The 25,272-nt window shown below is 48.0% G+C and overlaps 1 protein-coding gene across 8 annotated transcripts in view; it reads left to right on the top strand.

The window, feature by feature from the left end:
- The window catches only part of PER1 (period circadian regulator 1), a 60,050-nt gene that overhangs the window by 21,053 nt on the left and 13,725 nt on the right, over positions 1-25,272 (top strand). For 2 of the 8 annotated variants that reach the window (XM_087891660.1, XM_087891665.1), the window contains exons 1-9: positions 9,461-9,886; positions 15,649-16,075; positions 16,859-16,957; positions 17,998-18,152; positions 19,615-19,736; positions 21,225-21,426; positions 22,448-22,493; positions 22,811-22,968; positions 24,239-24,317. In XM_087891660.1, coding sequence (XP_087747786.1) covers positions 15,831-16,075; positions 16,859-16,957; positions 17,998-18,152; positions 19,615-19,736; positions 21,225-21,426; positions 22,448-22,493; positions 22,811-22,968; positions 24,239-24,317 — 1,106 coding nt within the window. In that variant the 5' untranslated portion in view covers positions 9,461-9,886; positions 15,649-15,830. Of the gene's footprint in view, positions 1-9,454; positions 9,887-12,401; positions 12,647-15,648; positions 16,076-16,858; positions 16,958-17,997; positions 18,153-19,614; positions 19,737-21,224; positions 21,427-22,447; positions 22,494-22,810; positions 22,969-24,238; positions 24,318-25,272 lie in introns of those variants that run through there. The other 6 variants (XM_087891662.1, XM_087891666.1, XM_087891664.1 and 3 more) reach the window with 6 other exon arrangements.

Genomic DNA, 25,272 nt, shown 5'->3' on the forward strand with positions numbered 1-25,272 from the left:
CTTTCTCTCCCTCTCTCTGTATCTTTCTATGTCTCTTTCTCTCTCCCCCCCTCTATGTCTCTCTTTCTCTCCCTCTCTCTGTATCTCTCTGTCTCTGCCCCAGCCACTTCTCCATCACCCGCCGTCACCCTTACCTTCTCAGGCCAGGCGATGAGTGACTGGGAGGGGAGGGGCGGGGCCAGCCAGTGGTGGGATCACCCGACAGGGAGTCACAGCAGAGGGCCCAAAGAGCCACACGCGGCTCTGGAGCTGCAGGTTGCTGACACCGGTGTAGGCCATATTGTGGAATAAAAGGATAATTGCCAAACGCCCCCCTACAAAACCCAACAACAACAACAGGCAGAGTTTTGCTCAGTGAACACCTCATGTAGATGGTCGGCTGCCATAAATCCCATTCGCCGAAGTGTTCTGTGACATCTGGAAACTGGCGTCGTTGACTGAGCCGGCTTTTCTTGCCCTTGGTTTCCGGGATGCCGGCTCGGATCATCCGGGTTGAAATATATTTCCAATCCATGTGCTTTGGAGGCTAATCTGTTTTCTCTTTTTATCGGACGTGATGATTTTGCACGAACTGGAAGCACCGAATTTCACTTGTCCTTTGCCACCCGCCCCATGGAATTGTGATTTCTTTGGGATGGGCACAGAGGTGGTATTCAGCCGGTTCGCACCAGTTCGCCTGAACCGGTAGTAGACATTGTGGCCGCCCCGGCTCTATGCCGTCCTATTTAGGCACGTTTTTCAGGCTGGGCGGAAGCACAGGCGTGTGCGCGAGCAAAGAGTATGCGCAGAAGGCCGGGCGCATGTATGGGAGGCACAAAGCGAGCACGCGCATGAAGCGAGCATGCGCGCGTCGGGCAAATCGGAAGTAACATAATGCGAAACCCGCCGCTGGATGGGTAGCAACGTGAAACGGTCATGCCAATAATCCCTCTTGCGTGGTTTTCACTCTAATTATTGTTTTTGTAGTCTCCCCCATCGATCGGCACTGTTGGCCTCCAAATGAATGGACGGATGGATGAATGAATGGACAGGAAGTCGTCCATTGTGTTGGTGAAATGCAAGCTAGAGAAGGACCCACAGATGTTCAGGGGTGTGTGTGTGTGTCTGTGTGTGCATGACGGGACCCGATGTGAAGACTGCGATTGTCGGTGGCTTCAATGACAGGAAAGAAAGAATAGGAGAATTATTAGGATCTCACCCCTGCTGTTCGGAGGTTTCAATAAATAAAATGGAAAAAAAAATTGAAATAAAAGGGCTTTTGTTAAAAGCTGTCACTCTGCCTGTCTTTGTAGCCAGAGGCAAACTGGTTGCTTTGAAGGACAGCCTGGGCATGTGTGTCTACGCAACGCAATCGCCCGAGCCTTACCGGGGTTAGACAAAAGGACGGAGAAAAAAAAACGACATTTTTTTTATCTCCTGCGTTGCAGCTGGAGACCTGTTCGGGGTTGCCTTTGCATACTCACAGACAAGACTTCTGGGTTAAAATGTCAAGATCTTATTTCGGGGTTTTAATTCGGAGGTGCCGGAGGAGGACGAACGGACGGGGTGCGTCTGGAAGTGGCTGATGGCACATCCACTGAAATACGCCGTAACAGAGCTGGGAGGGGACCTCGGAGGTCTTCTAGTCCAACCCTCTGCTCAAGCAGGAGAGAGACCCTACAGCTGTGATGGCGAACTGATGGCACGCGTAGCCATATCGGTGGGCACGTGAGCTCAGCTCTAGCACGTATGTACGCGCCAGCCAGCTTATTTTCGGGCCTTTTGGGCCTACCAGAAGTAGGGAAAAAGGCCGTTTCTTGCATCCGGAGGGCCTCGGGGGGTGGTGGCGAAGGCCCATTTTTCTCTCTTCCCAGGCTCCAGAGCCTTTCTAGGAGCTTGGGGAGGGTGAAAACGGCTTTCCCCACCCCCCCGGAGGCCTGCCGGACAACTTTCGCTGGGAGCGGAAGTTGACAAACAGGCCATTTCCAGCCTTCGGAGGGAGTCCTGGGGGGTGGGGAAGGCTATTTTTGCTCTCCCCAAGCTCCTAGAAAGGCTCTGGAGCCTGGGGAGAGAGAAAAACGGGCCTACCGGGCCCACCGTGACATCATGTGCCAGGACCGGGGGGGGGAGTGGGAGGGTTGCGCGCGCAGGGCGCATAGAATTATGGGTGTGGGCACGCGTGCACACGATCCCCCCTTCCGCCCCCCCCCCACTCCTGGCATGCGATGGCAGGTTAGCCATCACTGCCCTAGAGAGATAGTCCTCGACTTAACGGACACAATTGAGGCCAGAATTTATGTCGCAGAGTGAGACATCTGTTAAGGGAGCTTTGCCCCCATTTTACGACCCTTCTTGCCACAGGTCTTCAGTTAGTAACATGGGTTATCTATATCTTATAGAGACAGCGGTTGGTTTCACATTATGGTACTACCGCTTTGCCGCGAGTGCGCATGCTCGCTCCGTGCGTGCGCCCGGTTCGTGCGTGCGCCTGCCGTCCACACATGCGCCCGGCCTCAAAAATGTATCTAAATAGGATGGCATAGAGCCGGGGGTGGGTGGACAGGCCCATCCACGATTTCTGCTACCTGTTCGGGCGAACTGATCTGAACCAGCTGACTACCATCTCTGTATACAGTATATTATATTATGGAGCAAAGTTTCTTTTTAAAGGTTCTTTAGTGAGAAGCAAAGCCCTTTCTTGCTTTCTGGCCAATGAGGCGTTAGAATTGAGCCACGCTGGAGGGTGGCCTTATTTTTGGGGAGGTCTTATTATTTTGGAGCGCATGGAGGAAACCAGAGGAAATGACGGGGACCGGCTGTGCCTGCATTTAAATATTTTCGGGGAGGGCTTATTTTCAGGAGGGGGCTTATTTTAGCGCATGCGCTCAAAAGTCCGATTGGGCTTATTATCAGGGGATGTCTCATTTTTGGGGAAACAGGGTATATATAAAGTGTTTTTCGGTCGAAGCACCTGGTGGACCTCAATATGAGAGGGGGCATCCTGCTTCCCTTTCGCCTTACAGCTCCAATCCAGGAGCCCTCAAGCAGTCGCGTTCACGACAAACCATTTTATACCAAATTTATATTTCGCTGATAAAGAAATAAAGGGAGACTAGTAGAGATCTATTTCGAGCTATTTAGCTCTCGTCAGCTAGCCATACCCTTACTCGGTTCGAATCCGAAGAGCTTGAAATAGATCTATACTAGTCTCCCTTTTTTTTCCGGCTCGGTTCCTTGTTCTCCGACGGCAGCCCCCCCCCATTTTTTTTTATCTGACCAGGTATTGCAAGGAGATGCTGGAAGGGCAATTAAATTAACGCTAATGAATCAGCCGTTATGTAATGTAAGGCCTGTTTCCTGCCTACGGTGCCTGTGTGTGAGTGTGCGATTCACGGCGCCAGTCTGCGAGGCGGTAACCCAGGTGATGACACCTGTGGTGGATCCTGTGTGGAGAGACTCTTCTTTTAAAACCTTTGTTTTTTTTACACATACATAAATGGATGAGAGCCAAATTCAAGAAAAGCTATAAACTAGGCCATAGGAAGTGCTGCCAGGCTGGGCTTTTTGCGTTACGTTTAGTGCCCAGATGGCCAGAAAAAAATAAAATCCCCTCAGATCTGGTTAAAAAAAAATCCCTTACAGTGTTTGTGGTGGATCGTGCAACAGGAGGGGGTGCGTTTCTTATTTTTTCCCCCTGTGTTTTGTATTTTTTTTTGAAATCTTCTTCCAGTTAGTCACCAAAGGAACAAAATGTAAAGAACTCCTCATTTTTTAAAAAATTACATTTTTTAAATTTCCACATTTATTACTTTGGAAGTAATTTCAGGCGGTGAATATAACTAATATTCCTTCCTCCTTCTATGTTCCCCACAACAACAAAAAACAATCCTGTGAGGTAGTTTTTGCTGTAAGAGGCCCTAAATCACCCAGCCGGCTCTCGTGCCAAAAGTGGAACTACAATTCCCTGTTGCCTGGTGATGGGCCCAAAGTCACCCAGATGGCTTTCATGCCTAAGGCGGGACTAGAATTTTCCGTCTCCTGGGGATGGGCCCAAAATCATCCAACCAGCTTTCATACTTAAAATGGGACTAGAACTCCCAGTTTCCTTGCGCTGGGCACAAAGTCACCCAGTCGGCTGTCATGCCTAAGGCGGCACCAGAACTCACCGTCTCCTGGTGATTGGCCCAAAATCACCCAGTCGGCTTTCAGGCCAAAAGTGGAACTAGAACTCACCGTCTCCTGGTGATGGGCCCAAAGTCACCCAGATGGCTTTCATGCCTAAGGCGGGACTAGAATTTTCCGTCTCCTGGGGATGGGCCCAAAATCATCCAACCAGCTTTCATACTTAAAATGGGACTAGAACTCCCAGTTTCCTTGCGCCTGGCACAAAGTCACCCAGTCGGCTGTCATGCCTAAGGCGGCACCAGAACTCACCGTCTCCTGGTGATTGGCCCAAAATCACCCAGTCGGCTTTCAGGCCAAAAGTGGAACTAGAACTCACCGTCTCCTGGTGATTGGCCCAAAATCACCCAGTCGGCTTTCATGCCTAAAATGGGACTAGAACTCTCCGTCTCCTGGGGATGAGCCCAAAATCACCCATTCGGCTTTCATGCCTAACATGGGACTAGAACTCCCAGGGTCCTGATCGGCTTTCATGCCTAACATGGGACTAGAACTTGCCATCTCCTGGTTTCTAGGCCAGAACCCCTAGAGCAGGGATGGCTAACATTTTTTCCCTCAGGTGCCAAAAACACATGTGTGCGTGTGATAGCGGGTGCGTGCCCACGCCCATAATGCAATGCCCCCCATGCAATGCCCCGCCCCCTCTGCATGTGTGTGCAACCCCCCTGTGCTCTTTTCTCCACGCATGTGTCCCATTTTGGGCCTAGCAGGCCTCCTTGAAGTCTCGGGAGGCTGGAAACGGCCCATTTCCGGACTTTCGGTAGGCCTGTTTTTCGCCCTCCACAGGCTCCGGAGGCTTTCTTGGAGCCTCCGGGAGGGCGAAAACGGCTTCACCCGGCCCTCCGGAGACCCTCCGGAGGCCAGAAACAGCCTGTTTCTGGACTTCTGGTAGGCCCATTTTTCGCTCTCCTAGAGCCTCCGTGTGAGCCCTGTACTTACGTGGCATCCAAAACAGGCTACGTTGCGATGCCTGGGGCAGACGGGCTGGCATGGGCATGCGCCCACGGCTCCCGCATGCACAGCAGAGACCCAAAAATCAGTTGGCCGGCACGCATGTGTGGTGGAGCTGACCGAGGGCGACACTCGCATGCCCACAGAAATAGCTACATAGATCCGCCATCACGGCCCCAGCAGCAAATTCGCGCTCAATCTCTCTTATAATTCTTGGGCACGTTACTTTCATATCCATGATCCTTCCAGCGGTTTTGAAAACCCTGCTCACTTTGTCAAATTGGAAAGCATCGAAGGCAAAGCGTTCGGAGTCTACCCCATAGGGATTTTGCAAAATGAAACTTTATTTTAGCCGTATATTTTCCGTCTGCCGGCGACAAAAGATTTCTCCCACCTGTGAATGGAAAAAAGGACATCTCTTTACTCCAGCCATCTAAAAGCCTGTTGAGCTTTTCCAAATATTTCTCAAATCTTGTCTTAAGCAGGTTGAGAAAATTGCCGTGATGTAACAAAAGAAGCACGTAAGACACCATCCATCATCAACAAAACCTATTTTATGCCAAAGAACATCATGTTTGAGGACAAAAATCCAGAAAATCAGGATGGGGTGGGGTGGGGTGAAAGGTGCTGTCCCATTTCTGAATTTAGAAGGTGGTTTGGGCACTTTTGGAAGAGACTGTTCAGTCATGATTGTTTCTCATGTCTGTTTGGATGTTCTTTGTCCTTATAATTTTTTTTTTTAACCTGCCCTATTTAGGTCAAATTTAGAGGGAGAAAAGTGAGCAGGTTTCAGGGGTTTGTAACCTGCATTGGTTCAGAGGGGAAGGTCACAATTGTTGTCCTGGGGAGATGGGGGTTAGAACAGAGGTCTGCAACCTTAAAACACTCAAAGAGCCATTTGGACCCATTTCCCACAAAAAAGAAAACACCGGGAGCCACAGAACCCTTCCTGTGCCTGACGATTTCTTGAGCAGTCACAAAACCGAATTCAACGTTCCGTTTTCTTCTGAAACTTTTCTTTTCTTGGCTTTATCCATGGTTGGCCGACCCGGGGGTTGAAAAGCTCAATAAATCGCGTGCTGGCGGGTGTCGCACATCGGCAGTTGTGACGCAGATTTTGAATGACAGGGAGCCACAGCAGAGGGGGTGAAAGAGCCACATGCGGCTCCAGAGCCGCAGGTTGCTGACCCCCTTGGGTTAGAAGAATTGCCAACAAGAGAAAAAAGTTTGGGAAATGCTTTTACGTGAAGTGTTAGTATCGCTTTATCATGCCTTGGGAAGACCAGACTTGGAATACCGTGTCCAGTTTTTGGTCACCACGATATAAAAAAGATGTCGAGACTCTGGAAAGAGTGCAGAGAAGAGCAACGAAGAGGATGAGGGGCCTGGAGGCTGGTACCTACGGAGAAGGGGATTGCTGGAATTGGGGATGTCTAGTTTAATGAAAAGAAGGAGATAGCTAGTGGTCTTCCAATATTTGAGGGGCTGCCCCAAAGAAGAGGGGGGGGGGGTTCAACCTAGTTTCCAAAGCACCCGAAGGCAGGACAAGAAGCAACGGATGGAAACTAGTCAAGGAGAGAAGCAATGTTTATGTTTATGTTTTATGTTTATGTTTTATTAAATTTGTATACCGCCCTACTCCCGAAGGACTCAGGGCGGTGAACAGGTACAGGATAAAATACAGAAATACAAAAGTTAGAAACAATTTAAAACCAAATTAAATAATTTAGCCCATGACAATTAAAATCCCAATAATTTAAAGCAAATTAAAATTTCAGTTTAAAAAATTTGAAAGAAAGGGGAGAAAATTAGGCCAGGCCGGCCTGCTGGAATAGGAGGGTCTTAAGAGCACGGCGGAAAGTGCGCAGATCCGGGATCCTCCATATCTCCGGGGGGAGCTCGTTCCAGATAGTAGGTGCCCCCACAGAGAAGGGGGGGCCGCCAGTCGACACTGCTTGGCTGACGGCACCCGGAGAAGCCTCTCTCTATGAGAGCGTACCGGCCGGTGGGAGGCTGTTTGTGGTAGTAGATCTAGAACTAAGGAGAAATCTCCTGACTGTGAGAACAATTAACCAGTGGAACAACTTGCTACCAGAAGTTGTGAGTGCTCCAACACTAGAAGTTTTTTTAACAAGAGATTGGACAACCATTTGTGTGAAATAGTATATGATCTCGATTTTGGGTTGGTTTAGAAGGCCTCCAAGCTCCCTTCCAACTCAGTTATTCTGTTAATTGTGATAACACCAGGATGATCTCAGTTAAGCAGCCCCGTTGATCCGTGTCAATATCCTGGGAAATCCGGAGCTGGGGCAGAACAGCCAGATTCACTTAACAGCTGCGTTTCTAACTTCAGCACTGCAGTGGTTCACTTAACAACGATGGGAACAACGGTTGTAAGATGGGGCAAAACCTCACTTGACAACTGCCTCACTTAGCAACAGAAATTTTGGGCTGAATTGTGGCCATGCGTTGAGGACTACCTGTAAATCAGCGGGACGGCTTGTTTCCAGAAGTTGTGGGTGCTGCCCACACGGGAGATTTTTAAGAAGAGATTGGACCGCCATTTGTCTGAGTCTCCTGCCTGAGCTGGAAGTTGGACTAGAAGACCTTCGAAGGTCCCTTCCAACTCTGTTTATTCTGTTAAGCAGAAAGCTTTGACTCCAGAAGTTGGGGAGGGGTTTAAGAAGAAAGCGGACAACCATTTGTCTCAAGTGGTACAAGGTCTCCTCCTTGAGCAGGGGGTTGGACCGGATGACCTCTGAGGTCCCTTCCCACTCTGTCATTCTGCTGTTGATTAAGCAACAGAAAGCCTCCAGAAGTTGTGGATAGTCCATTGCTGGAGGAGTTTAAGAAGAAATTGGATAACCAATTTCTTGTAGTGGACAAAGATCCACTAAATCAGCAGGGGGTTGGACTCGATGACCTCTGAGGCCCCTTCCAACTCTCGTCATTCTGTTCATTAAATGAGAACAGAATAGAATTCTTTATTGGCCAACTGTGATTGGTACACAGAAGGGAATTTATCTTTGTGGCGCATCAGCAGGGGGTTGGACTGGATGACCTCCGAGGTCCCTTCCAACTAAACAAAAACAGAATATTGGCCAAGTGTGATTGGACACAGGAGGGATTTTATCTTTGGCGCATCAGCAGGAGGTTGGAATAAATGACTTCTGAGGTCCCTTCCAATGAAACAATAGAATAGAATTCTTTATTGGCCAAGTGTGATTGGTACACAGAAGGGAATTTATCTTTGTGGCGCATCAGCAGGGGGTTGGACTGGATGACCTCCGAGGTCCCTTCCAACTAAACTAGAATAGAATTCTTTATTGGCCAAGTGTGATTGGTACACAGAAGGGAATTTATCTTTGTGGCGCATCAGCAGGGGGTTGGACTGGATGACCTCCGAGGTCCCTTCCAATTAAACAATAGAAATAGAATAGAATTCTTTATTGGCCCAGTGTGATTGGACACAGGAGGGAATTTATCTTTGGTGCATCAGCAGGAGGTTGGACTGGATGACCTCCGAGGCCCCTTCCAACTAAACAATAGAATAGAATAGAATTCTTTATTGGCCAAGTGTGATTGGTACACAGAAGGGACTTTATCTTTGTGGCGCATCAGCAGGGGGTTCGACTAGATGACCTCTGAGGTCCCTTCAAACTAATTGGCCAAGTGTGATTGGACACAGGAGGGAATTTATCTTTGTGGCGCATCAGCAGGGGGTTGGACTGGATGACCTCTGAGGTCCCTTCGAACTAATTGGCCAAGTGTGATTGGACACAGGAGGGACTTTATCTTTGTGGCGCATCAGCAGGGGGTTCGACTAGATGACCTCTGAGGTCCCTTCAAACTAATTGGCCAAGTGTGATTGGACACATGAGGGATTTTATCTTTGTGGCGCATCAGCAGGGGGTTGGACTGGATGACCTCCAAGGTCCCCTTCCAACTAAACAATAGAACAGAATAGAATTCTTTATTGGCTAAGTGTGATTGGACACAGGAGGGAATTTATCTTTGCGGCGCATCAGCAGGGGGGTTGGACTAGATGACCTTACCTAGGGTCCCTTTCCCACCCTGTCACCCCGTTTGATTACCGATGCCTTCCACAACCTGCCAGATCCAACGCCGGGACGGAGGGCGCCGGGTTGACGTTCCACCCTCTCCTTTCTCTTTCCTTTCCTTCCCACCGCAGGCTACACTTGAGTCCGCCCCCCTCTCTTTCTCTTCTCCCCCCGCCCCGCCCCGCTCTTAATTATGCAGTCGGGAATCGCCGCCGCCCGATTGGCCCGTCCCGTCCAGCCAATGAGCGGGCCGCGGGGCCTCCTGGCGGCAGCGCCACGGTACACGTGCGAGCTGGGCGTGTAAGCGGAGCCCCAGCTGGGCGGGGGGAGGAGGCGAGCGCTCTGCTTTTCTCGGCTTATACAAAACGCGCCGCCTCCTTTTTGCCAGAGCCAGAAGCGGTTGAGTCGGCCGAGGGGAAGGAGCTCAGTCGCTGCTGCTGTTATTACTGCTGGTGCTGCTGCTGCTGGTGCTGCTGTTTCTGCTGTTGCTGCGGCTTCTCGGTCGCCCGCAGGAGAAAGGAGAATGCCCGCGGTCAGCGAGGGAACCACCGCCAACTGGTCGCGTGGAGCCGGCGAGCAGTTCGCCCCGGCTCAGGCTTGCGTCGGATAAAGCCCAGGATCCCACAACCTCCCCTCCCCTCAACCGCCCCCTCCCCAGGAAAGAATCGATCGCCTCCCTCTTTTTTTCCCCTCACCCCACCTGCTGATCCCCCGTGAGTAGTTTAAAATATTATATTTTTTTTCATTGTTGTATATTAAATATTTGATATCTTAAACTGTATCTATCTATTCATACAAAGCATACATATTAGAATATATAAATATATATTTAATATCTTAAACTATTTATATAAAGGATATATATTAGAATATGTAAATATATATTTAATATCTTAAGCTGTACCTATTTATACAAAGGATATATATTAGAATATATAAAGATATATTTAATATCTTAAACTATATGCAAAGGATATATATTAGAATATATAAATATATATTTAATATCTTAAACTATATTTATACAAAGGATATATATTAAAATATATAAATATATATTTAATATATTAAACTATATCTATTTATACAAAGGATATATATTATCATCTATAAATATATATTTAATATCTTAAACTATATTTATACAAAGGATGTATATTAGAATATATAAATATATATTTAATATCTTAAACTATATTTATACAAAGGATGTATATTAGAATATATAAAGATATATTTAATATCTTAAACTATATCTATTTATACAAAGGATATATATTAGAATATATAAAGATATATTTAATATCTTAAACTATATCTATTTATACAAAGGATATATATTAGAATCTATAAAGATATATTTAATATCTTAAACTATGTTTATACAAAGGATATATATTATATATAAATATATATTTAATATCTTAAACTATATCTATATAAAGGATATATTATCATATATAAATATATATTTAATATATTAAACTATATCTATACAAAGGATATATATTATATATAAATATATATTTAATATATTAAACTATATATATCTATTTATGCAAAGGATATATATTATCATATATAAATATATATTTAATATATTAAACTCTCTCTCTATATATATATATATTTAAATATAAATATATTTATTCAAAGGATATATATATATCTATATATGTCTGTCTTCTTGGAAGATTTTAAGCTAGGATTTTAACCAAAATTTTAAACATTTTAACTAACTTATTTAACATGACGCGGGGAAAACACCTGAGATTTTAATTTTTTGCATTTATATATATCTATATCTCTATATGTCTGTCTATATATCTCTATATCTACCATCTATCTATCTATCTATCTATCTATCTATCTATCTATCTATCTATCTATCTATGTTTTCTTTTCTTTTCGTAGGCCTTTACGTGCATTTCTCTTTAGCCAGGTTCTTCTTACGTAAACCAAGATTTTTATGCAGTCCTAGTTCAGTGAAATCACAATATACTAGTTTCTAGGCTTTTTTTTTTTCAGGCAGCTAGTTTCTAGCCTTTTTTTTTCATATATATATATATATATATATATATATATATATATATATATATATCTGTATAAATATATTTGTATAAACATATTTATATTTACTTTGAATAAATATATTTGTATAAACATATTTATATTTACTTTGTATTAATATATTTGTATAAATATATAAATATATTTATATTTAAATATATATATATATAGTTTAATATATTAAATATATACTTAAGATATTTAAATATTTTATATATATATATATCTCCTTTGACAACGGGCATGCAAATATATTTATATTTAAATATATATATATATATAGTTAATATATTAAATATATACTTAAGATATTTAAATATTTTTATATATTTAAATATCTTAATATTTAATATGTTAGACTATATATAATATAGTTTAATATATTAAATATATATTAAACTATATGATAAGGATATATCTATATATATATATCCTTTGACGACGGGCGTGCAAAAGAAAAGTGGGCATGCAAAAAGTGCCCGTGCAAGAAAGCGGAGGGGCGTCCAAATCCAGCCATGTGGGTGGGTGGGGGGGGCTTCCAGATCTGGCTGGCGATCTAACCGGCTGGCTTATCTCGGAGAAGTGCCTGATTTAAGGTGGCTCAGCGGCATCCAGAAAAGCTCGGCGGTTCGAATCCCCTTGTACCAAGGTCTCTTGCCTGATAGAGCGAGGAGGGGGTGGGGGTTGGACTAGATGACCTCCCAAGGTCCCTTCCGACTCTTGTTAACGGTGAAAGGGCCTGACTTAAAGGTGGCTCCGGTAGCCAAGACGCTGAGCTTGTCGATCAGAAAAGTCCCCCTTGTACAAGTCTCTTGCTTGATTGAGCATTGGGGGCGGGTTGGACTAAATGACCTCCCGGGTCCCTTCCGACCCTGTTACGGTGAAAGGGCCTGATTTAAGGTGGCTCCAGTGGCTAAGATGCTGAGCTTGTCGATCAGAAAAAGTCCCCTTGTACAGGTCTCTTGCCTGTACAAGGTGGGGGTGGACTAGATGACCTCCCAGGCCCCTTCCAATTCCCTTAAAAGTGGGAACCCCGCCTTAAGAGAGGGTTCCAGAATGGCGGCGGCGGCGGCTGTAGCCGTGGCTGGCAAGCCCAGCTCGGGCATCACGTGGGCCGGGGCAGGGAACAAAATGTTCTCTCCGCCAAACGCCGCTTTCGTAATCCGAGAAAGGGGGGGTGGCAGGCGCTGCGAAGCACCCGTCTCGGCCATGTGCTGCAGGCGGGGCCGGCAGGAGAAGGATGGAGGGAGGGGAGAGGAGGGGGAGACGGAGGGAAGGGACCGTCTGTTGGCCGTCTTGCAAGGCGGAGAGGATGGGGGGGGTCTGAAAGGAGGGTCAGTCTGCGTGGCCGTGAGGAGAAACCCCCCCCCGCCCCGAGGAAGACGGAGAAGCAGCAGGAGGAGGTTCGGTGTCAGCTGCTTTCTATGCCACTTTCCCTTTTGATCTGTTTTTTAGGGTGGGGTTGGGGGTAGGTTTGGGACCCGCTTATTTGTCCTTGGCAAGGGTGGGGTGGACTAGATGACCTCGAAGGGCCCTTTGTGCCCTAGGATTCTGTAGAAGGGCAAGCCTGGCGGTGGGAAGGAGTGGGGAGGGGGGCGTTTCAAGGGAAACGGCGGCTTATTTGTCCTGCCTTGGGCAAGGGAGGGGTGGACTAGATGACTTTGAAGGGCCCTTCTTCCTGCCCTAGGATTCTCTGTGGGTGTGTGTGTGGGCGGGGGCGGCGGAAATCGGAGGGGTGTTTTGGGGGTGTCTCTGGATGAGTTTCCCCCTCCCCACTTGTCAAAGCGCACCTAATAAAGCAGAGAGGTCTGAGTCTTCGGAGAGGGGCGGAATATAAATTAAATTAAATTAAATTATTCTCAATTTGGGTCACTTTGAAGAAGGAGGGTGGACTTCAATTCCCAGGATTCCCCATGAAGCTCCGTTTCTTCCCCACCCTCCCGACCCCCCCCTAAGGGGATTGTGGGAGTTGAAGTCCACCCTTCTGAAAAAGTTTGCCGAGAAAGGGAGTCTCGGGGCTCTTCCCATAGAGGGGTGGGATTCACCGATCGCCACTCCCCTCTCTATGGTCTGACTTGGGGGGGGCTGGCCAGCTGAACCCCCCCAAAACAAACCCATTTCCCGCCCAGCTCCCTCCCTCCCGTGGGCAAACAGGTCCCACTGTAATGCTGATCGGGATTTGCGGGGGTCTCATAAAACCCCCCCAGTGCAGCTTTCAAAGAAACGGTTTGGTGCTTGGATTTTCCCCAACTTTTTGGGGGTGCCCAGCAAACACAAATTGTTGTTGTTGTCGTTGTCGGGTTGTAAGACAAAATGGTTTCTTTAAACCCAGCTTTAAAGTTATTTTTTTTTAAAGAAAATTCCCCTTGCCTTTTATAGAATTTCCTGTTCGGGGAGGGGGAAAAAAAAAAGTACATCCTGTACTAAGACGGGTTTGTTGTGACATTTTTTGCAGCTCGGCTGGGAGTTGACAACTGCAATCGCCTACACGTATCGCTAGGCACGGCTTTCTAATTTTAAACCCCACCTCCCCCAATCCCCCCCCCGGTGCCCTTCGGAAGGCTGGTACTACAGGGCCCATGCTCCCCAGCCGCGGGGCAGCTGTGTGGGGACGCTTGCTGGAGAGTAGGAGGATGGTTTTAAGCGGCCCCCCCTTTTTTTTGCGGGCTCGGTTTGGGAGGCTTTTGCAAGGATTTGCTGGTGTTTTGACAGCTGTCTTGGTGGCTTCAAAAGTAAGGGGGTTTCTTTGTGAGTTGGCAGTGTGATTGTGTGTGTGTGTGTGTGTGTGTGTGTGTGTGTGTGTGTGTGTGTTTTGGCTGGGAGGAGGGCCGGGCTTGTTTGCAGTGCTAATGACTAGGTTGGATGTGAGTCTGCCTTCAAAAACTGGCTTTTGTTTCGCAAATATTCAGTCTTTTCCACAGTCTTTCCTTTGCAAGGGAAGTTTGATTCCACTTTTGCAATTGAAAGGTATCTGGACTTCAACTCCCAGAATTCCCCAGCCAGCTGAGCTGGCTGGGGAATTCTGGGAGTTGAAGTCCACATTTCCCTGGTTGACAAACAGTGCTTAAATCCCAAAGAAGGAACATAGATTGAATCGTTCGCTTACAACTTTGTTTAACAATGCTTCAAAGTTATGACAGACTCGGGGAAAAGTGACTTATGACCCTGTCCTCGGAGTTATGACTGTTGCAGACACCACCAATCCTCCCCCCGCCCCCCCACCCCCGATTGCAAATTGGCTCCCCTTTTTGATGGTTTGAGATCAACTTGAGCCAACCTTCCCGGCTAGCCTCCGACGAGCAGAATCAATTTTGGGGGAGCCAGATTCGCTTATACAGCCGCACAATTCACTTAACGACTGCACCGTTTGCTTAATGACCGCCGGAAACAGGGTCGTAAAATGGGGTTGTAAGTCGAAGACCATTTAGCAAAATCAACTGGGGAGGCCAGATTCGCTTAACGAGGCCAATGAGCGCGGTAATAATGCTCATAAAATTGAGCCCAGTCGCCTGATCGCTCACTTAGTGACTAAAATTACAGTCCCAACGACGATCATAAATGGAGGACTGCCTAGATCTTTGCGATCCTTGTATCGGGGAGGCAGAAAACTCTGTTAGATCAAAACCTGAGATCGGCCTGTAGATTTAAACTCGGGGGGTGGGGGGAATTACAGGATGAGATCCTAGAGGCTGGATCCAGTCACCGCCGGCTCCTTGAATCCATCATCAGCTCCTAGGAAGCGAGTTTTATTTTGCTTAGTAAGAACTTGAGAAAGCAAAGCGAAGTTTTAAGCACTAACAGTACAGTGCTGGCTGGGGGATGCTGGGAGTTGAAGTCCACCCATCTTCAAGTTTTCCAAAATGGTGGTGTGGGAACCAGATTTTAGCAGCATTGCAAATGGAGACGTTCTAAGGCAGATGTCGGCAATCCCTGGCTCTGGAGCCGCATGTGGCTCTTTCATCCCTCTTCTGCGGCTCCCTGTCACTCAAAATATGCGTCACAACTGCCAATGTGTGATACCCACCGGCACACAATTTATTGAGCTTTTTGACCCCCGGTAGGCCAACCAGTCCAACAAAAGAAAAGTTTCAGAAGAAAACAGAACATTTAATTCAACTACAGATGCTAGTTTTGTGGCCGCTGAGGAAATAGTCAGGCACGGGAAGGATTTTGTGGCTCCCAGTGTTTTCTTTTCTGTGAGAAACGGATCCAAATGGCTCTTTGAGTGTTTTAAGGTTGCTGATCCCTGTTCTAAGGGCTCACCTTTGACCTCAGCAACGGAAGGGAACACCATTGGGCGGGGATTCGGCTAGGGGAAAGGGCACCAAGGGGTGATCTTCCTGCACAAAGTTCTATTTTATATTTGTGGATTTTTTTTTATTTTTTTTTACGTCTTCCCTTGTAGGCCTTCTGTACGAAATGAGTGCTCCTGAATGAAACTGCTTGGCCCCCCGCAGCCCCCTACGAAGAAGGTGGTTCCGTTTTCGCCGGCAAAGCTCCCCGTCTCTCTCTCTCCACCCGGGATTTATAGCGTTGAGCGCCCTGTTATTTCTTCCGAGGCCAAGGCTACGTATTCCACAAGCAGGCATGAGTGCCGGGTGCGAATCCAGCCGAAACAGTGGGGGCGGGAGCAGTAGTGGCAGCTCCGGCGCCCCCTGCAGGACACGGGCTCCTCGTGGGAGCGACGCCCAGGGCCAGACCACCGACGACATGGACATTAACAGCAACGGCTCCAGCGGCAATGAATCTCACGGCGATTCACACAGTAGTTCGAACAGCAGCGGCAATGGGAAGGACTCGGCTCTCCTGGAGACCACGGAGAGCAACAAGAGGTAGGGAGAGGGGTCTGTCCTTGGCTTATGACCAGAATGAATTTCCCTCGCTAAGCAAGACGGGTCTGAAGTGAATCGCGTCCGATCTTACGGCCTTGGGCTGGGTTTTTTCTGCCACGGTGGTCAAGCGAAACCCGGAGGTCGTTAAGCGAATTGTACATCGTTAAGTGAGCCCAGCTTCCTTCCTTGACGGAAGCTGGCTGGGAATGTCATAGATGGGGGGGGGGTGTCTTGTGACTGTAGGACACCGCAACAAATTTTAACATGCCCGCATTTTAATCACGTGACTGGGGAATGCCGCAACGGTCATAAGTGTGAGGACGTCGTTAAGTCAGTTTTTTCCAGGGCTGTTGTAAGCTTGAACGGTCACTCAATGACAGGTTGTAAGTTTGTAAAGCCTTGGCCATTCGAAGGTCAGCAGGGTCATCCCAGAATTGTATGGTACAGCTAGTTCTCAACTTACGACCATTTGCTTAGCCACCGATTCAAGTTACGACGGCGCTGGAAAAAGGCGACTTAACAAACGGTCCCTGCGCGGGACCCCCGGTCCGATGATCGCGACTTTCCCAGCCTGCGTCCGACAAGCGAAGTCAATGGAGGACATCCGGATTCGCTTAACCACCGGGTGACTCGCTTAACGACGGGGGCAAAAAAAAATAGTCGTAAAATCAGGCACAGTCGTGTGTAATGACGCGTTTAACAACTGCCTTGCTTAGCAACGGGAGTTTTGCTTCCAGTTGTCGTAAGTCGAGGACTTAACCTGTTCCCCCATCTCTTCCCCAGCTCCAATTCGCAGAGCCCGTCTCCTCCCAGCAGCTCCATCGCCTACAGCCTTTTGAGTGCCAGCTCGGAGCAGGACAATCCCTCTACCAGCGGCTGCAGGTAAACTGGGATGGGCAGGTGGGGCCTTTCTAGAACGCACCTGTGTGCCACACAGTTCTGGAGAATGAGCGGGCAGGAATGTTTAGCAGGGAGAGAGAGCAAAGTTGTGGGGGGGGGGAAAAATCTGAATTTACTTCCTCTCCAGGGAAGTAAATAAGAATATTGACTTTACTCCAAGGAAGTACAGAAGAATATTTACAATTACGACTCTTTTTTTTTTTTTTTTTACGATCGATTGGACTTGCGCTCCCCGAATTCCTGAGCCAGCATGGCCAGCTGAGGAATTCTGGGAATTGAAGTCCAGAGATCGTAAAGGGGGGCCATAGCTACCTAATCTCCCCGTTTATAGAAGAAAGTAAAGATAACAGAAAACGGGGGAAAGGATGGGAAATGACATGATTACCGTTTGACCAGGATGATGTAAGGATGTCTTTCGTGGGGGTGGACTAGAAGACCTCTAGGGTCCCATCCAACCCTATGATATGATATCACAGCAGCATGAAAGAAAAAGAGCAAAAGGGATACTTATTGCAAACTATTGGGTCGAGATTATTATTTTTGTTTTTTTTAGTTTATTTAATAAATTGCTTGAAGTATCAAGCAAACTTTTGGTGCCTTGTTCTCAATAGTATAGACAATTAAAATAGAAATGTTGAAACCGAGAGTATTAACATTAAAAAATCAACAACAAACTACACCTAATCCTCAGTTTAGCCGTGGTGCGGTGGCCTAGAGGTGGAGCTCTCTCGCCTCACAATCAGGAGGTTGTGAGTTCGATCCTAGGTAGAGTCAGATATTTCTCTCTCTCTCGGCACAATGAGAAATATATCTGCTGAACAAAACTCCTCATTGGCAACAGGCAGGGCATCCGGCCAGTAAAACACTCAGCTCCATTCAGTCGCCCAGGCTCTACTCCGCAAGGGATTATGGGGGTCGTTAAATGAAGAGGATGATGATTGTGTGACACAGAGAAACAACACAGTCTTAGTTCGGATGTAGTAGATGACCGGCCTCTCCTTTTTTTGCCTCCCCCCTTGCAGCAGTGAGCAGTCGGCCCGCGTGAAGACGCAGAAGGAACTGATGAAAGCCCTCAAAGAGATGAAGATCCGTCTGCCCTCCGAGAAACGCAGCAAGGGGAAGTCGGGCACGCTGGCCACCCTCCAGTATGCCCTCTCCTGCGTGAAGCAGGTCCAAGGTGGGTCATTTCCCGCTTCAACCGGGGCTGCTTTACGATGTGGGGACTTCAATTCCCAGAATTCCCAGGGAATTGAAGTCCACCTATCTTAAAGCAGGCTGGCTGAGGAATTCTGGGAGTTGAAGTCCACCCATCTTAAACTGACTAGAGAATTCTCAGACTTGGCGGCCATCCATTTTAAAGCAGGCTGGCTGAGGAATTCTGGGAGTTGAAGTCCACCCGTCTTAAACTGACTAGAGAATTCTCAGACTTGGCGGCCATCCATTTTAAAGCAGGCTGGCTGAGGAATTCTGGGAGTTGAAGTCCACCCATCTTAAACTGACTAGGGAATTCTCAGACTGGAAGGCCGTCCATTTTAAAGCTGGCTGGCTGAGGAATTCTGGGAGTTGAAGTTCATACTTCTTCAAACATGAAGGCTGGGGAATTCTGGGAGTTGAAGTCCACCCATCTTAAATCAAACTGACTAGGGAATTCTCAGACTTGAAGGCCGTCCATTTTAAAGCAGGCTGGCTGAGGAGTTCTGGGAGTTGAGGTCCATCCATGTTAGAGCAGTCTGGCTGAGGAATTCTGGGAGTTGAAGTCCACCCATCTTAAATCAAACTAGGGACTAGGGAATTCTCGGACTTGAAGCCTGTCCATTTTTAAAGCAGGCTGGCTGAGGAATTCTGGGAGTTGAAGTTCATACTTCTTCAAACATGAAGGCTGGGGAATTCTGGGAGTTGAAGTCCACCCATCTTAAATTAAACTGACTAGGGAATCCTTGGACTTGAAGGCCATCCATTTTAAAGCAGGCTGGCTGAGGAATTCTGGGAGTTGAAGTTCATATTTCTTCAAACATGAAGGCTGGGGAATTCTGGGAATTGAAGTCCACCCATCTTAAATCAAACTGACTAGGGAATCCTCAGACTTGAAGGCCGTCCATCTTAAATCAAACTGACTAGAGAATTCTCAGACTTGAAGGCCGTCCATTTTAAAGCAGGCTGGCTGAGGAATTCTGGGAGTTGAAGTTCATACTTCAAACATGAAGGCTGGGGAATTCTGGGAGTTGAAGTCCACCCATCTTAAATCAAACTGACTAGGGAATCCTCAGACTTGAAGTCCACCCATCTTAAAGCAGACTGGCTGGGGAATTCTGGGAGTTGGAGTCCATCCATCTCCTAGTGGCCTAGTTTGAGAACCAACTGCTCCAAGGAGCGGCCTGGTGACTTGTAAGGGGGAACCGCCAGCCTTTCCCGAGCGAGCCACAACCTCACACCACGAGGGCTTTGGGTTGTGCCGCATCCCAAGGGGCTCCCCAGTATGGAGGATGGGTTATTTTCCTCTTGTAAAATGGAGGTCCAGGCTGTTGTGGAGTCCCGGCCGCAGGCGAAGGTCAATAGCGAGGTGGGGCGGCCTATAAATTGAAATAAATCCAGATTCTCATGCTGATCGACTTCTTCTTGTTTTTCCCCCCGCCGTTTAGCGAGCCAGGATTACTATCAGCAATGGAGCATCGACGACAGCCAGACCTGCACTCTGGATATGTCCACCTACACCATCGAGGAACTGGAGAACATCACGTCCGAATACACCCTGAAAAACCCCGTGAGTCTGGCTGCCTTGAGCTTCCTTCCCCGAGGACAGGCAGTCCTCGCTTAGTGACCGTTCCAAGTTTGCAACGACGCCGAAAAAAAAAAGCCACCCGGGACCATGTTTTTTGTCGCACTTAATGACCGTTTGCAGCGTGGTCACGTGATGACAAAAAAAATCAGACTCTGGGCAAACTTGACTCCTATTTATGATGGTTGCAGCGTCCGTCCGTTCTCCCCCGTCCCCCTCGGGATCACTTGATCCCCTTTTGCGACCGACTTGACAAGCCAAGTCAGTAGGGAAGCCAGATTCGCTTAACGACTGTGTTACCCGCTTAATGACCACAATAAAAAAAAGGTGGTAAAATCAGGAGCCCTTCACTTAACGACACATCCCTTGAGTGACTAGAAGTTGCGGTCTCCAAACTTGGCAACTTTAAGACTTCTGGACTACAATTCCCAGAATTCCTCAGGCTGGCTGAGTGAGGAATTCTGGGAATTGAAGTCCAGAAGTCTTAAAGTGGCCAAATTTGGAGACCCCTGGACTAGAAGTTGTCCTAATTTTGGCCGTAAATCAAGGACCCTCTGAGGTAAAACGTCCTCTGAAAACTCTTAACCGAACCTCTCACAAGGCAGTTTAAATAGCATTGCTTATTCCGGCTATATTCTGTCTACCATCATCTTTAATTGAGAGTTGGTGTTAGTGTCACAATAAAAGTTGTGAGTCCAAAACTGAGGGAGATCCTTCCACCCACAGCAGGATGCTGTTGGGTCAGTCTAGATATCTCCCCAAGTTTGTTGCAGGCAAAACATGAAGGATTCCTCCTTCCTCCTCTTGAGGGCAACTCTTGATAGTTTGCCATTGCTATGTTCTCAGATATCAGGACTAAGGCATGGGCTTTGGGGTTGATGGGTCTGATTTCGTGGCCTCTAAATATGCTGGACTCCAGTCCCATCCTCCCCAACCATCCTTAGACTCTGCCAGGAACTGCTTAGCCTGACTCCCCACTCCCATGTTTCTGGGCCCAGAATAACTTCTAGGGCAGGCCTTGGTCGCTTTAGGAATTGTGGACTTCAACTCCCAGAATTCCCTAGCCAGCTTTCCACCCCCCACTTCGCTGAAGTCAAGATATATTACGTTTACTGCATACCCACCATCTATTAAGAAAATTATCTCCTCTGGCTGGCTGAGGAATTCTCGGATTTGAAGTCCGCAAGTTGTAAAGTTACCCAAGGTTGGAGACCCCTGATTTAAGACTTGTGGACTTCAACTCCCAGAATTCCCCAGTCAGGTCTTTCGTTTCACTTTGCTTGAAGTCAAGATATATTACGTTTACTGCATACCCACCATCTGTGAAGAAAGTTACCCTATGTGGCTGGCTGGGGAATTCTGGGAGTTGAAGTCCGCAAGTTGTAAAGTTACCCAAAGTTGGAGGCCCCTGTTTTAGGGAGTGTCTTCCATAGCTCAACCCCTTCCTGTTTTCTTCCGGTTTGCCAAAAAAAGGACACCTTCACAGTTGCCGTGTCCTTCACCACGGGGAAAATCCTTTACATCTCCGACCAGGCGGCCTTCATCCTGCGCTGCAAGAGAGAGGTCTTCAAGGGGGCGAAGTTTGCCGAGTTTTTGGCTCCCCAAGACGTCAGCATCTTCTACGGCTCCACAGCTCCGTACCACCTGCCTTCCTGGGGCGCCTGCCCCTCTGCCAGTAAGTGGGCGATCGCTCGCGAGCTTGTGAGGGGGGGAGGGGACTCTTGAAGTCCACCAATCTTTGAACCATTGCTATCGAGACGATCCTGGTAGCAGGAGGGATGATAACAGCTGTCCTTTGATGGGTATCCAAGACCTCTAGGAGAGTTGGACTAGTGGTTAAGGCACCAGGTTAAGAAGGAAGAAACTGGGAATTCTAGTTCCGCTATAGCTGTGAAAGCCATCTTTGGTTGACTTTGGGCCAGTCACCAGGGGATCGTGAGTTCTAGTCCCACCTTAGGCATGAAAGGCATCTGAGTGACTTTGGGTCCATCACCAGGAGACAGTGAGTTCTAATCCTGTCTTAGGTACGAAAGGCAGCTGGGTGAACTCGGGCCAATCACTCTCTTTTAGCCCAACTTACCTCACAGGGTTGTTGTAAGAAAAATAGGAGGCAGCAATATTAGCTATATTGGCTGTCTTTGAGTTATTAAAATATAGGTAGCCCTCACCTTACAACAGTTTGTTTAGTGATTGTGCAGAGTTACAATGGCATTGAAAAAAGCAACTTATGACCGTTTTTCACACTTAACCCCACGGTCTTGTGATCCAAATTCGGCCGCTTGGCCACAGACTGCTATTTATGACGGTTTGCAGTGCCCCGGGGGTCACGCGATCCCCCTTTTTGGCGACCTTTTGACAAGCCAGATTCACTTAATAACCTGTCCTGCTAACTTGACAGGTAATAAAACGGGGCAAAAGTCACTTCACAAACGTCTCCCTTAGTTAGCAATTGGGCTCAATCGTGGTCGTAATTCGAGGACTATCTGTAATAAAGGCAATGTTTTAAAACAAAAATGTTTTAAAATCCCTGTTGCTTTGGACGTTTAAAGCTCTTTGCCTTTAATGCTGTTCGTCGGACGAGACCGGAGGCCCGAGCGAGGAATTTGGGAAAAAAAGCCTCCATTTTTTCCAGTTTCTCAGGCCAAAGGGTGTTGACCGCTGGCCGCAATTTTCTTTCTCCCTTTCTCAAACTGCAGCCGCCATGGATTACACCCAAGAGAAATCCGTCTTCTGCCGCATCAGGTGAGTTGCGTCGCCCCGGGGCTGGATTAGAACTCGGCTCTTCGGGCTGAAAATTCCTCCCTCACCTTCTTTCGCATCCAAAGCCCGGCCTGGCCTTAAAAAGAGCCTCATTAACGATCCGACTAACCGGACGGACGAAAAGACTTAGAAAGAGATCCCGGAATCCCCCTGGGGAGAGGGAGATCCCTGTGGGGAGAAGGTGGAGCCCCCCCTCCCTGGGAGGTGGGAGGAAAGATGGCGGAGGGGCTGGACATCCCCCCCTCCCCTCTTGCTCTGCTGCTCGTCCTGGTCTCCCTTGGCCTTTGGTCTTATTGCAGGCATTTGTTTCTCAGCGGAGCCCACGCTGGAGGACGGGAGCTGCGCTATTACCCGTTCCGGCTGACCCCTTACCTGACCAAGGTGCGGGATTCGGACAGCGCCGAGGGGCAGCCCTGTTGCCTGCTTATCGCCGAGCGCATCCATTCGGGCTACGAAGGTAAGAGCCTGGGGGGAGTCCAGGGATGGCCTGGCTGGGCTCTCTTCCCCTTTTCGTGGGAAATCCCATTTTACTATTTGGGAGCAACCCCTCCGGATCTTACGAGAAGCAGTTGGGTATCGGATCTCTCGGAGGAATTTTTAAGAGGCTTTGCCTGGTTTTGAAACTTTTAAATCAGCTGGACCTACAAGATCGTCCGTCGTACCGTCGCGACGTCAGCTCCGGCCTCCTCTAAAGATCTCTCTGGTTTTCAATTTTGAACTGCTTTCCTGTGGATTTTTTTTTTTTTTTTACCGCCACTCAGAGGTGCCTTATGGGGGTGATGGGCGGGGTGCAGAAGGAAGAAGGAGGGGAACAAACAGGATGGAAGGATAACGGGAGGAAGCGAGGCAAGGAAGGGGGGGAAGAAAGAAAAGAAAGAAAAACAGGATGATAATGAAGAGGGTGGGAAGAGTGGGAGGGAGGACGGAAGGAAGGAAAGTGAAGGGGAGAATGGGAGGGAGGAAAGGAAGGAAGGAAAAGAGGAGTGAGCCAAGAAAGAGAAGGAAGGAAGGAGAAGGGGAGAGAGGAGAGGAAGGAAGGAAAAAAGGGAGTGAGCCAAGAAAGAGAAGGAAGGAAGGAGAGGAGAGGAAAAGAAGGAAGAGGAAGTGAAGGAAGGAAGGTGAAGGGGAGAATGGGAGGGAGGAAAGGAAGGAAGGAAAAGAGGGAGTGAGTGAAGAAAGGAAGGAAGGAGAAGGGGAGAGGAAGGAAAGAAAAAAGGGAGTGAGCCAAGAAAGAGAAGGAAGGAAGGAAAAGGAGAGAGGAGATGAAAAGGAAAAAAAGGGAGTGAGCCAAGAAAGAGAAGGAAGGAAGGAGAAGGGGAGAGAGGAGAGGAAGGAAGGAAAAGAGGGAGTGAGCGAAGAAAGAAGGAAGGAGAGGAGAGGAGAGGAAAAGAAGGAAGAGAGGAAGTGAAGGAAGGAAGTAGAAGGGGAGAATGGGAGGGAGGAAGGAAAAGAGGGAGTGAGCCAAGAAAGAGAAGGAAGGAAGGAGAAGGGGAGAGAGGAGAGGAAAAGAAGGCAGAGAGGGAATGAAGGGAGGAAGTAGAAGGGGAGAATGGGAGGGAGGAAAAGAGGAAGGAAGGAAAAGAGGGAGTGAGCGAAGAAGGAAGGAAGGAAGGAAGGAAAGAGAAGGGGGAACTTCAAAACTCTCAAAAGACTTTTGCAAATGAAAAATGTGTGTGTGCCCGGAGCGAATTGTCTTCATTTGTGCCTTCGATTTTTTTGACTTCCAGCCCCCAGGATTCCTCCCGATAAACGCATCTTCACCACCAGACACACCCCCAGCTGCTTGTTTCAGGACGTGGATGAGCGGTAAGGACCTGGGGGGGGTCCCCGGTAGTGGCGGTCGGGGGTCCATGGGGGTCCCTGATCCAAGTCGCCTGATAGAAAAGGAGGAGTTTGGGGTGAGTTACCTTGGGGTGGGGGGGTGGGTCTCCCTTTTGCTACTTTTAGGATTTAGATAGCCCTCAAATTACGAATGGTCGCTTATTATTTTGGTCTAGTGGTTAAGGCATCAGACAAAAAAAAACAAAAACCAGGAGACCGGGAGTTCTAGTCTCGCCTTAGTCATTAAAAGCCACCTGGGTGACTTTGGGCCAATCACTAGGAGACAGGGAGTTCTAGTCCCGCCTTAGACATTAAAAGCCAGCTGGGTGACTTTGGGCCAATCACCAGGAGACTGAGACTTCTAGTCCCGCCTTAGGCATGAAAGCCAGCTGAGTGACTTTGGGCCAATCACCAGCAGACTGAGAGTTCTAGTCCCGCCTTAGGCATGAAAGCCAGCTGGGTGACTTTGGGCCAATCACCAGGAGACCGGGAGTTCTAGTCCAGCCTTAGGCATTAAAAGCCAGTTGGGTGACTGGCCAATCACTAGGAGACTTGAGAGTTCTAGTCCCGCCTTAGGCATTAAAAGCCAGCTGGGTGACTTTGAGCCAATCACCAGGAGACTGAAAGTTCTAGTCCCGCTTTAGGCATGAAAGCCAGCTGGGTGACTTTGGGCCAATCACCAGGAGACCGGGAGTTCTAGTCCACCTTAGGCATTAAAAGCCAGCTGAGTGACTTTGGGCCAATCACCAGGAGACTGAAAGTTCTAGTCCCGCTTTAGGCATGAAAGCCAGCTGGGTGACTTTGGGCCAATCACCAGGAGACCGGGAGTTCTAGTCCACCTTAGGCATTAAAAGCCAGCTGAGTGACTTTGGGCCAATCACCAGGAGACTGAAAGTTCTAGTCCCGCCTTAGGCATGAAAGCCAGCTGGGTGACTTTGGG

Source organism: Pantherophis guttatus, chromosome 4, assembly GCF_059756535.1.
Source record: "Pantherophis guttatus breed Tessera chromosome 4, ASM5975653v1, whole genome shotgun sequence".
NCBI classification, from domain to species: Eukaryota; Metazoa; Chordata; class Lepidosauria; order Squamata; family Colubridae; genus Pantherophis; species Pantherophis guttatus.